Genomic DNA, 13,147 nt, shown 5'->3' on the forward strand with positions numbered 1-13,147 from the left:
AACTGGGTTTCTTTCTGTCCCCATGATATCTCCCTCCATCATGGTATCTCTCACATTGCTTTCCCACTCCATCCCTGTAAAACATTTTTCTTAACATATTACTTTTCTACATAAATACAAGCTTCATGAGGTCAGGGGTCTTTAATTCATTAATATATACAAAATTCATGGAATCATATATAATATGTTGTAGCTATGCAATAAATGTGATATCAGTAAAACTTGAGTATTCTAGTAGTGTTTGCTATAGTAAACATGAATTTCTTGTAGTTTTATCTATCTACCTTTCTGATTTATAATTATTATTTTAAATTATGTGCATATGCATGTGACTGTATGGATATTTGCATATGAATGCAGAAGCCTTCTCAACTCTCAGATTCTCTGGAGCTGGAATTAAGGGTGATTGTGACCCACCTGAGGTTGGTGCTGGGAGCCATACTCCAGTCCTCTGCAAGGGTGGTAGACCCTCTTTACTGTGAGCCATCTCTCCAGTCTCACTATCAGCATTCTAATGTGAGTAGGAAGTGAAGGGAAATGGCTGACTTATATGGTAAGCAGAGTTGTCAGAGGACTCTGGGACATTAGGAGACCATTTGGAGGGGATTTCAGGAGTCTGTTTATGGATAGTGGCCTATGATAAAGTGGTGGGGTTGAGGTACTATGGAGTGATTTAGTGAGTACCTAGTAGTGCACAGGGCCAATGGGGGGAAAACAATGTGAATTCAAGCAGTTGAACTGTTTCAGAGAAGGCAGCAGAGGCCAAGTTGGGGTGGGCTTTGGCAATGTGCTATCCCCATGTTCCCACAAATGAAGCTCTTTAGTAAGGAACTGGGAATTCTGGTCTCATACCAAAATCCTGTTATCACACAGTACTCCCCTGCAAGTGATGAGTAATCTTCAGAGGATGCCAAAGTTGACCCTAAAATGTAGTGACTCAGGAAGACTGCAAAGCTCAGGTTAACAAAAAAAAAAAAAAAAGAAAGAAAAAGAAAAAAAAATTCCATTGTCTAGGACAAGGCTTGGGCATCAAGGTGCTTGGCCGACCAGATACACGAGTTGATCCTGGAATCCTAATAATGGTGGAAGGGGAGAAACAATCTCTGATAGTTGTTTTCTCCTTCACATGAGTGCCATGGCCTGCACACGTTCACAGACAGTAGTAGAGAGTTTATGACAAGAGTAAGAAATAATTAGTAAGGAATTCCACTGGATTATGTCCTCTGTGAGCATTAGGGCACAGTGACTGGACTTGTGGAAGCTGATGGGCTAGTGTGGGGAAATCCACCCCTAAGGATTTGTGATATTTAATGGCTCAGCTCCTCAGCTCCCATTGTCATTCTTTCCTTACTTCTGCTGCCTTCTGCCCTTCGCCTGTCTCCCTTAAGCTCTTAGCCTCTCCTGTCACTGACTTTGGTTTGCTTCTTTATATTTTTCCTTTTTTATAGTCCAGGCTAGCTCAGAATTGCCAGTCCTACTGCCCTCAGTCTCTCCAATGCTGGGATTATAGAACTATACCACATGTTGCTTTTTCCTTTATTGATAGGGTCTTACTCTATAGCCTTGTCTAGCTTCATACTTACTATGTAGACCAGGCTGCCCTTAAACTCATGTCAACCCTCCTGCCTCAGTCTTATGAGTGCCAGGATCACAGATAGGATCCATCACTCCTGACTCTCACATGTCAATTTTTAAGATATTGCCTCCTATCCTCTTACCTGCTAATCCTGAATGATGAAGTCATCTCTCCATATCCTTAAATTTCCATTTGTTTATCTCTCTATCCACACTTAAATTGTCTCGAAGAAATATAGAACCTATGGTTGAGTACCATCTAGCACTGTAGTCATGTGCAATATCTTAACAATTAAAATCAAATTAGATGGAAAAATGAAATACTGTTTACTCAACTGGAGGCTGGAGAGACAGCTCAGCAGTTAAGATCCTGTACTGCTCTTTTAGAGGATGTGTTGTCAATTCCAAGCATCCACACCAGGAGTCTCAGAAGTGCCTGTAATGCCAGTTCTAGGGCATATGATGTCTCTGGACTCAGCAGGGACCTGAGAAGTAGTGCACAGAGCTACACAGACACATGCATAATTTAAGATATAAAAAACAAATCTTCGAAAAGTTTTCTCAATTTGCTGGATATGGCGACACATTCCTTTAATCCCAACACTTGGGAGTGAGAGATAACAGATCTCTGTGCGTCTGAAGGCAACCTGATCTACAGAGTGAGTTCCAGGACAGCAAGGGCTACATTTATAGACCCTGTCTCAAAAACAATGTTTTACTCACTTGTACTAGCCATATTATCAGTGCTAAATCAGTCCCTGGTAGCTACAATATTTCATAGAACTCATACATAATGACACCCTCATCAGAGAAGGTTCTATTGATGACTGGACATGGTGGCACATATCTGTAATCTCAGCATTCTGGAGGTGGAATCAGGACAATAGTTGTGAGTTTTAAATGGAACTTTAATGAATTTCAGGCAAGGAACACACACACACACACACACACACACACACACACACACACACATATATGCTATATATAAATATATATAATGTGTGTGTCCATGTACACACACACACACACACACACACACACACACACACAGGGAGAGGGAAAGACAGATAGACAGACAGTGAGAGAGAGAGAGAGAGAGAGAGAGAGAGAGAGAGAGAGAGAGAGAGAGAGAGAAAGACAGACACACAGAGAGTGAGAGAGGGGAAACCTTGTCACAAAAGGTGGGGTTTTTTTTTTCTAAATAGTATTCAGGTATTCCTCTTGGGATCTCCTTTTCACTTTTCCTTAATAAATTCATGTTAGCTCTGTTGAAACAAAGAAAAACAACAACAAAGCTTCTACTTGGTGGCACTGGCCAGGAGGAGAGAGATGCAGAGACCAGGCCATCACAGCCACAGGGATGGATGTTCAGGGACACAAGAACAAAATAGCCATAAGCAACTGAGATCTGGGAGGGGGGCAGGATGGCAAGTGATCCATGGGAAATGTCCCAGACATTTAAGCAGCGATCAGTAAGAAAGGAGAAAAAGTGAAAACTGTCTGTGGGGTTAAGGAAGAAGAGCCAAGACAGAACACTGCCTGGACAGACTTTCGAGATGAATGGGAAAGAAAGTCCACATGCCTATAGAACAGCAATCAGGAAAAAACAAAAACAAAAAACAAACAACAACAACAAAAACACTGGGTAAGGAATTGGCTCCCTGCTCCTTGAGAGAGCTGAGGTGGGGTTGTCAGAGGGACATGACATGGTCTGATTACACATTTACCATCTGTCTCATTGTTTGTGAATTTATTTGTTAGTTGCTCACATACCCATGCAAGTTGCTTGCACAATTCTGGATATTTTACATCCCTGTTGTGCTGAATCATAATCCCCCATCCTTAGTTGATTAATGATAACTGCATTGAAATAAAAATCTTTTCAGAAATTCTTCTTAATGTCATTGGGATTTGGCCTAGTGTTAGGTCATAGTAAAACTAGTAGTGAAACATTTTGCCTTTCTAATCAAAGAGGCATGTTTTAATTCTGTGTAAGCCACTGTGACATTTATTCTTCTAGGCTTTGACAGCACAAATGGCAGCTCTTGGGTCCAGGAGATCTCTCAGCAGGTAGAGGTGCTTGCCACCCATCCCAAGTTCAACCCTCAGGACCTGTATTATAGAAGGAGAGAACCTGCTCCACATAGTTGTCCTCTGACCACATGTGTGCCCTGGCATATTCATGCACTGCCTGACACAAGACTATTTAAGGATAATTTTTTAAAAATGATAAAAATGCTGGTCTTATTCCAAGGAAAATAAGGGAATATTGTGAACCAATTGTGAATGACCAAGGCTCAAGAACACAATGTAGCTTAGTTTATCATGACTCTCATGATCCACAGTGGAAAAGGTTATGTGAATTTTTATAGTCTGAACACAAAAGAACCTCAAAAATTATTGCATTTACCTAGGATCCTGGTGAAAACATCAGGCAGATGGGACACAGTAGAACACAGAAATCTCTTGTATAGGTTTCTGAAGTTCTATAATTCTTAGCTATATAATTAGCTAGCTGTGTGAAAATGTAAACAATACATTCCACAAGTTTTTACTGATTGTCACAAGGATGTTAGCTGAGATGCAGAGGTTGGTAGCAAATGGCTACTGAGGGGACAAGAGAGAATTTATACTATTTGTGACTCTTGAACTTCAACTTTACATCCCTCCACAGTCTCCCTGCAGGATCTTCACAGTGTGGATTCTACAGGGAACTACAGCTCAAACTTCAGAAGTTAGATAAACTAAAGTGTTCTCAAACATGTAGAGACAGAAAATAAAAGGATTTGAGGCCACCAGCAACGTGCTTACTCCAAGGTAGACCTCACCTAGTTACTCAGTTGGATTCCAGGATGTAGAGAAGGTTTCCTTTGTGAACCTAGAAAGCTATTAACCATCACTGCCTGTTCTCTTCATTTTATGAGTGAGTAGGCCATAGGACACCCTGTGAGATGGCTGAGTGACAGTGAGCATGTGTCAAGAAGGGAGCCAACAGTGTGAGACAGTGAATGCCCAAGTACAGGATCCTTCCTCAATAGCACTCTAAAGGGACAGCATGGTTGGTACCATGTTAAAAAGTAGGAGAGTTGTGTCTCCTGCTCGTTTTGTCTTGTCTTGATTTGTTTTTTGAGACAGGGTTTCTATGTGTAGCTTTGTGTCTTTCCTGGAACTCTATTTGTAGACCAGGCTGGCCTTGAACTCACAGAGATATGCTGGCCTCTGCCTCCCAAGTGCTGGGATTAAAGGCGTGCACACCACTGCCTGGCTCATGTTGGTTTTATATGTTCTGAAGTTGTCTTGTAATAAAGAAATAAGATGTTTAAAACGTTCATGAAAATCATTGTTTGGCCACCACTTTGCAGCATTAGATTTCTGATGTCTTCTCAGTATAGGGGCTGTTAGTGTGAATAGTGCAGGGCCCAGGCCTGAAGATGCTGAGCCATGGAGGCTTCATGAAAGCCATTGCTATCTTTAAGACTGGTAACAGGGCACACTTTCCTCTCTGAGAGGAAGTCATGGAATCTTCTGACCAGAAGTGGAGTTAATGAAGTACTAGGAAGGCTTACACATGGTTTTATGGTTTACCAATTAAGAAACAAACGTTGAAATCCAGATGTTGGAATCTGAAGACAAGTAACACCCACCATGAAAGGGCTTAAAAGCAGCTGCCTTAGAGGTTCCATGGGGATTTGCTGCCTGCGAGTCAACAGCCTATTGTCCCCTTCACAGCAGATTCTCCAAAGAGCAAACTTCCTTGCTATTTTATGGAGAAGGTAATCTAGGCATGAAGGGGCTCTGTGAATGGAAGGTTTTGTTCTGTACCAAGTGCTTTTCTAGGTATCTCTAGACATCTCCCAGGAAGATGTGGTTTCAGAAACCATGTGTAGAAGTATTCTGGCTCAGGATATCTTGCTAGTGATTAAGGTGGTTGAGATTCAGGGATTAGCCACTGTAACTACTGGCCAGAAACAATTGTGTGTCCACTGGGAGGCAAGTGATTCTTTGCCATTAGAAGACTGGTCTCTGCTTAGACTTCTACCAGAGAACACACTCTTGTCTCTGCCTTCAGTTTTCTCTGTTTGCTGCCTTATCTATCTCATGACCAGAAGTGAGATGACTGGCTGTATGTGAGGAAGGACTGGGAAAGAAGAGGGGATTTGGGAGGAAGGAGTTCCTATCAGAGATGCCTGTGTGATTCATAGTCAGAATGAAGACCTGCTCAGATAGGGGGTTTTGAGTGCCACAGCTAACCATAGTGTCTTGTGATTTTCCTTCAGGTCAACACCATGATGCATCCTCAAGTCTTCATTTCAGGACTCATACTACTTCTCCCAGGTCAGTGAGTAGGTGAGCTGGAGGATGCTGAGGAGGCTAGAGCTGACAGAAGAGATGACAGTCCTCAGGCTTTTTTGATTATGGCTCATGTCGTGAGCAGAGAACCAGGATAAATTGTAGCTCCAAAGAACTTTCTTAACCTGTATGAATTTCAAAACTTATGGCTAAATAATCATGATCGCCAAGAACATGTCAGGCATGAGGTGAGAACACATGAATGCATGTGAAGAACAAGTAAGGGTGCGTGCACATGCATGCATGTGATGGTCAAGTTAAGGGTGAGGACATGTGCATATATGTGATGGACACGTATGGGTGAGTGCATGTGCATGTATATGTTAGTCAACTGTTAACAAAAAATCAGAAACAGAGCTTTCCATGCAGGATGGCTAGTCAAAGTTAGCCTTAATTCCACTTCATTGTGCATTTTTGCTTGTTTAAGCCATCTTCAATTATTTATCTTAAAAACATTCTAACTCAAAGTGTTTCATGAAAAGGGAAAAGAAAGAATAACATAATTGTCTTTGAGACATGGTCTAACTTAGTCCAGGCTGGGCCCTGACTTCATAGCTAGTTGAGGATCACCTCAAACTTTTGATCCTCCTGCCTCTAGGTCTGAGATTCTCCTAAAAGCTGAGATCACTGGTGAGAAATATATTTCTGTGACTTAATTAAAATAGCATATGTTTTATTTGTGATCCAAAAAAGGTGTTTGGCAAAATCAAGAAATGAGTATCCCAGAAAGAAATATAATACTCGTTTTTATACAATTACAAATGTGCTTTCTCGATCATGTCCCAACCTCACAGCCTAGGCTGCATATAGGTGATTAGTTAGGGAATCTCACAGTTCATTGTTTTGTGCTTTTGTTTGTTTATTTGTTTGTTTCCTGTGCTGGGATCCAACACAGGGGCTAGCATGGGCTAGCCAAGCACTGTATCATGGAGCTCCATTCTCAGCCCTGAGAGTTCCTTTAAAGGCTGTTGGAAGCTGTTGGTATTAGAAATTTTGTTCCATCATTCCCAAAATAATTATATTTAATCATTTCAGTTTTTAAATTGCATCATTAAGTTATTGGTTACATATTTTCTGACTATGTGGTTTTACTTTGCTAGTGGGTCTTGCTCAAGTTCTGGAATGTCAACAACTTATAAGAAGGGACCTCTGCTTAGTGTTTTTGTTTGTTTGGTTTTTGGTTTTTCTCTTTGTTCATAAAGTGCTAATTGTAAAGTTCAAAATAAAGCTCAGCCCCTCCTGGTTGTTTTCTAAAACCCTTTCTGAAGACTGGCTTTGAAGTTACTAAGGTTCTGCCTTGAAGTCAACAATACTTTTCCAAAGCCATGGCTCTGCTCTTTGATTAGGAGAGGTGGGAAGAGTTAGTGATTTTGTTGTCATAGCACTGTGGGGAGGAGGAGGAGGGTGGTTTGATACAGGTTCTCCAAATCCTAGGCTTGTCTTCAACTCAATAGTTAGATGAAGCTGGCCTTAAATTCCTCATCTTCCTCCCTCTACCTCCCAAGTTCTGAGTATACAAGTCAGTTCTGTGTTTCCAAGCGATACTTAGGCGCCCAGCTTCTCAAACAAAGTTTTAAATGTTTAATAATGAAACATTCGAGTTGGTGTCAGTGGCACTTGTTAATTACCCAGCACTCAGGAGGCAGAAATGGAAGGATTGTGATTTAAAGCCAGTATGAGGCATATAGCAAGACCCTGTGTCCAAAAGAAATACCACATTGAAGAAGAAAAAAGAAATGAAAAGTATCTGTGTGAATATCCTACCATAAAATAAGTTCTCTTGTTCACAAATGTATCTATTAAATAATCACACTGAGAAAGAATATGCTAAGAGAAAACTGTTTACAGTCTTCAAATTCAAGCTGTAAAACTGGACATTTAATCTTAGGTTTTGGGAGGTAGAGGCAAATGAGCTCTGGGAGTTTGAAGTCAGCCTGGTTTATGCAGCAAGTTCCAGGTCAGCCAAGGGTACAAAGTGAGACCAAGTGATAACAACGAACATTAAGTTGTCTGTTCCCTTTCAAGCCTTCCCTACAAAAACCTCAAAATGAAAACAATAAAACAAACAAACAAAACAACAATAAAAAAAAAAAAAGGTCTGTAGCTGGGATTCCACTTACGTCCCTGCTCTTCATATTTTTCTGAAAAAGAACAACAAAACTTTAGGAAAATGTTAGATATTAATTCTCCATTCACTCTCTGCCCCTTATTTTTACAGGTGCTGTGGATTCTTCTGTATCAGTGAAGGGGGTGGTGGGTCACCCTGTCACACTGCCATGTACTTACTCAACATCCCGAGGAGTCACTACCACTTGTTGGGGCCGAGGGGCATGTCCATCTTTTAATTGTGGAAACACACTTATCTGGACCAATGGATACCGTGTCACCTATCAGAGGAGCAGCCGATACCAGTTAAAGGGGCATATTTCGGGAGGAAATGTGTCCTTGACAATAGAGAATGCTGTTCAGAGTGACAGTGGTCTGTATTGCTGTCGAGTGGAGATCCCTGGATGGTTCAATGATCAGACAGTGACCTTTTCATTGGAAGTTAAACCAGGTAAACTTTCTTTTTTTCCTTTGTTTATTTTTTGCAAGTAACCTGAGTTTGCTAGCAATTTGTTGTTTTCCGAGAAAGAGGAAACAGAAATATGTTTGGTTGAACACCTGCTTTTGAGTTGTTTAAAGACAGAATTTCCTGTACCTCAGGCTGTTCTCTGATGGCCATGCTCTCCTGATCCTCCTGTCTCTAACTCCAGTGTTGAGAATACAGGCAGGTGCCATCAAACACAGCCTTAAATATTCTCTTTTGAGGCACAGGATGACTTTATTTGCTTAGATGAAGTCCTAAAATCACTCTTAATTCAAGGCCTGATCCATAAGTCAGGATCCAGGTCTTAAGTGTACTTGGGACAGCCTTGTTGGTCCATGAAACTGCCTCCACTCTCCATCCTGAAACACAGTGGAGAGCTTTATCTAAGCTGGAAGCATGTGACTTTAAGAATTGTCTCCTTTCTGTGGGTCTATCTGAGAATGTTGAATCCCCATCCTCAACACTGTAAAGCCACTCCAGCTCTAACCAGAAAAGCAGACAGGCAGGGGTCTGCTGCTCTGTGAGCTGATTTCAACAATGGTCAGCTGACCTTGCTGAGCACAGGCCTCATCATAGGTGGAGAGTTCTGCTGCCTGTCTGCCCTGCCTTGGGCCTTTGAAATAGGTCTCACATCTTGTCACACTGGAAATGTCCACACAGAAGAAGGTTCCCTCCAGCACCTGTTCACTTTCACTCAGCAGTGTACTAACAGATGAGCAGCAGCGGCTAGTCCATATATGACACTGACACACAATTCCCTCCAATCATCTTTATTAGAATGAGGAGGCCCCAAGGCCGAGATCAGACCTCCAGCTGGGAGGGAGAGCATTAGACAGAAACAATATCGTCTATGAGGTTCATCCCTTGATGGGGTGTGAAGAGGCTTCCAGGGAGTTTTGTTAAGAGCAGGATTGTGTGTGAGAGACAGAGATAAGAAGGACTAGAGTGACACAGATAGGAAGGACGAGAGAGAGAGAGAGAGAGAGAGAGAGAGAGAGAGAGAGAGAGAGAGAGAGAGAGAGAGAGCTGCCATGACTGGAATGGCAGGTCTACAGAGGATCCTGTTGAGAGAGCAGCCTGCAGAATAATCCTCTCAGCATTCCCCCTGAGGAGTCTCCAGCTGGTCCCTGGAGCAAGGAGAAAGTCTGACTTGTTACATCTTTTAGTGCTGGAGGTGTTAGCTGCTAGGTCTAAGGATGAAGGCAAACTAAGGTGCCTATTAACATATCAAAGCAGACACTGGCTGCCATGCTCTCAGCAAGGCCAGTACCTGGCACACCCCGCCCCCTCCCTAAATTCTCCTGGGCTGGGCTGCCTCTCCTCCAGCTGCTCTTCCCTATGTAACCCAGTCATTTTGGCTAGACAGGCCCCTTTGGGTTCTTGACCTCTTGGCCCCGACTCTTGGCTCCTGGCTTTCCTCTCTCCTCACATGAGGAGTTCAGTTTGCTGGTCATGTTCACTCTGGATCCTTCTGGATGCTTCTGTCTGATTTCTCCCTCATATCTACAGTAAATCTGCACCATGGGTAGGAGTAGTCATGTCTTCCTTTTATTTCTTTTTTTCATCAGAAAGTTTCCTATCATGTGTTTTAGTTCACCATAGGTTAAGTAACAGAGAGTATCGAACAGCCAGATATTGGTTAGGTCCAAATCAGGGCTGCTATTAGGGCACATAGCAGACAGCTTCTTTACTGTGTCAGGGAGCAGCAGCGAGGTGGGCCTTGACCTATTCAGACTGTGGTATCTGGTCTAAAGGTGCAAACCCATGTTCTAACAGTAACAAGTTCATGAAATCCCCAAATCTGGACTCATTACATTTTCTTTCTTTCTTTCCTTCTCTCTCTCTCTCTCTCTCTCTCTCTCTCTCTCTCTCTCCTTCCTTCCTTCTTTCCTTCCATCCATCCATCCATCCATCCTTTCTGTTTTTTTCTCTCTCTCTCTCCTTTCTCTCTCTTCCCCTCCCCCCCAGTCTCTGTCTCTCTCCCCCTCCATCCCTCCCTCCCTCCATCCCTCCCTTCCTTTCTTACTTTTCTCTTCGTTTTTTGTTTTTTCAAGACAGGGTTTCTCTATGTAGCTCTGGCTATCTTGGAACTTGCTCTTAGACCTTGAACTCACAGAGATCCACCAGTCTCCGCCTCCAGAGTGCTGGGATTAAAGAAGTGTTCCACCAAGCACTAGGTTTTACACTTTCCTTCTTGAGGTAGATATCCTGATTTTCTTGCATTGACTAGAAGAGTAGGTTCATCAGGACTTCGTGGCTTCTGATGCTGTTCCTAATCTCTTTTTACTTAAGGGTAAATAGAAATCAATAATAGCTATAATAGAAACAACCTGTCTCTATATTTTTTAATTAAGAACATTATTCTTTAGGCTCCCAACTTATAGACTTTGTTATTCATTCATCCTTTCATTTATTTTTAGGTTTAATTTGATTTTTAAAACTGCATTTATTATTGTATGGCTGTGTATGAATGATGTGTATGTGGTGGGTTTTGATGAATTTGCCAAAAGACAAACTCATATGGTTGGTAGTGTTGTTATAACCTTGTGTGAGTTCTAGGGGTGTAAGTCTGCTGACCAGGCTTGCAAGTCAAGGACCTCTACCCATTGAACCATTTTTTCTGGATCTCTGTTTATTGATTGACTGATTTCTTGATTTTGAGACTGGGCCTTGCTTTGTAAATCAGGCTGACCTGAAACTTCTTGCCCATGCCTTGGCCTCCCCAGTGTTGAGAGTATGAACATGTGCGACCACACCTTGTTAGAATGAGGCCCATTGTAATGGGGGCAAGGAGTGGCCTTGCAAATCTATGCCTTGGAGGCAACTTAGGGAAGCCAGAAGAAGCTGGTTGGTCATACAGTGTGCAAAGAAAGATGTATAGGGACAGCTTTGGGGAAGAGATGATAAGGTTCCTAGTGACTATCACAGTTGTGAAATTGTATTATTTACCTGGATGAAGTTGAATGATATTCACCTCCAAAGGTACCCACTTATATGAGAATAAACTTTACACAGAGAGAGGGGGTGGGGAAGTGGAGGAGAGAGATCGCAATAGAGAGATCTCTCTTTAAAAAAGGCCTGAGGGGATGTCTAGAAATTTGTCTAGCATGCCTAAGGCCTTTGGTTATGTCCCTTGAATGAAAACACACAATAACCAAGTGAGGACAGTGGTCATATCTTGGGAAATGCACTTGTCTAGCACACATTCTAGCCTAAAAGCCTGGGGTTAGATTCTCAGCACCAGGAGAGGCCTATGTATGGCATCACAGCATAAAATTACTAATTTCAGTTTATTAATTGAAGGTTTTATAAAGCTTAGAAATTCATTAGCAGGTCAGTGCTTACAAAGTCACTGAGCACTCAATGAGTGTGTAAGTGAGCCAGCAACTCTGTTTCCTCATTCAACAACCAAGTACACGTCTCATGATTTAAACACATGGAGCTCCCTCTTCAGCTGCTCTGGGACCCTCATCAGCTCCTTTGACTTTCCCATTTACCTGGAAGAAAAATGCCCCAGAGCAAGAGAAGCAAAGCTCCTGAGCTTGTGATTCTTTCCTGGGTTTGTTCTCACAGTGACCTGACTAGATTGTCCACATGCTTGCTTTTCTCCACCTCAGAGATTTATGCTCTCCAGGGAGGGTGTGTACTGTGCTCAGGCCTCTGCCCACACATTAGACTGGATCAGCAAACTAACCAGACCAGGTTAGAAACAGACAGTGGTAGCAACAGCGGTAATGGTGTGGGGGTCCAGCAAAGGCGAGGGGCGTGTGCTCATGGTCTCACGGTCTTGCTGGAGGCGGGGGGGGGGGGGGGGGGGGGGGGGGGGGGGGGGAGGAGGCGGCAAGCTGCAGCGGTTAAAGCAGTTCCTTGGTGGTCTATCCGGAGTCTGGACAGCACCAGATGTTGGTTAAGCAGCGCTCATGGCTGGCTGCCGCCTATGGCGGCCATGCCAACAGAAGAGAGCGCTGGATGTTGTGGTGGGGGAAGAATCACGAGCCATGGTAACCTTTTAGAGCTTTATTGGGGGGCTGGGGCATGCAGAGGACAGAGGGAAAACGGGGAAAGAGAGAGACCTGTGGAAGGGCACCTCTGCTCTTTAGGCTGGGACACTTGCAGGCTGGTGACATAATAAAGACATAATCCTTACACTGAGACCATCAGCAGCTGCTTGGATGCTTACAGCACTTTGGATGTTGTTAATTTGTGAATTGCAGGTTGAACCTGACTAATCCAAAAATACCTAGTCTTCAGTGATTAAAAATCTGGGCCCTTTGAGCACAGACTTGATAATACACTTGGAAAATCCAACTCCATGAAATTATCATGTGCATAATTATCAAAAGTTTATAAACTTTCTTTAAAGCTGTATATGTAAAGGGCAGGCAAATGAGTGCTACATCAATCCATGTTTATACCTGAGCCCGACCCATAAGTTATTTTCTATATGCAAATATTCCAAATCGTTAAGAAAGATTTAAATTCTGAAACCAAACATTTTTGGATAAGGGCTATTGACCTTGTCTCTCTTCAGTTGGAAGGAACTATAGACAATGTCCACTCTCTATCCCAATGTGCAAATCCCATTTATGTTGCAGCTTGTGAGGGGTCTGTATGCTAAGATGCAGAGTTGTA

The 13,147-nt window shown here is 42.6% G+C and overlaps 1 protein-coding gene across 2 annotated transcripts in view; it reads left to right on the top strand.

Moving 5' to 3' along the window:
• Positions 1–13,147, top strand: part of LOC102927243 (hepatitis A virus cellular receptor 1 homolog) — a 34,715-nt gene that overhangs the window by 5,725 nt on the left and 15,843 nt on the right. Inside the window, exons 1-3 of one of the 2 annotated variants that reach the window (XM_076578233.1) lie at positions 4,895–5,348; positions 5,853–5,910; positions 8,144–8,482. In XM_076578233.1, the coding sequence (XP_076434348.1) occupies positions 5,340–5,348; positions 5,853–5,910; positions 8,144–8,482 (406 nt within the window). In that variant the 5' untranslated portion in view covers positions 4,895–5,339. Of the gene's footprint in view, positions 1–4,894; positions 5,349–5,852; positions 5,911–8,143; positions 8,483–13,147 lie in introns of those variants that run through there. The other variant, XM_042283890.2, reaches the window with a different exon arrangement.

Source organism: Peromyscus maniculatus, chromosome 8, assembly GCF_049852395.1.
Source record: "Peromyscus maniculatus bairdii isolate BWxNUB_F1_BW_parent chromosome 8, HU_Pman_BW_mat_3.1, whole genome shotgun sequence".
NCBI lineage: Eukaryota > Metazoa > Chordata > Mammalia > Rodentia > Cricetidae > Peromyscus > Peromyscus maniculatus.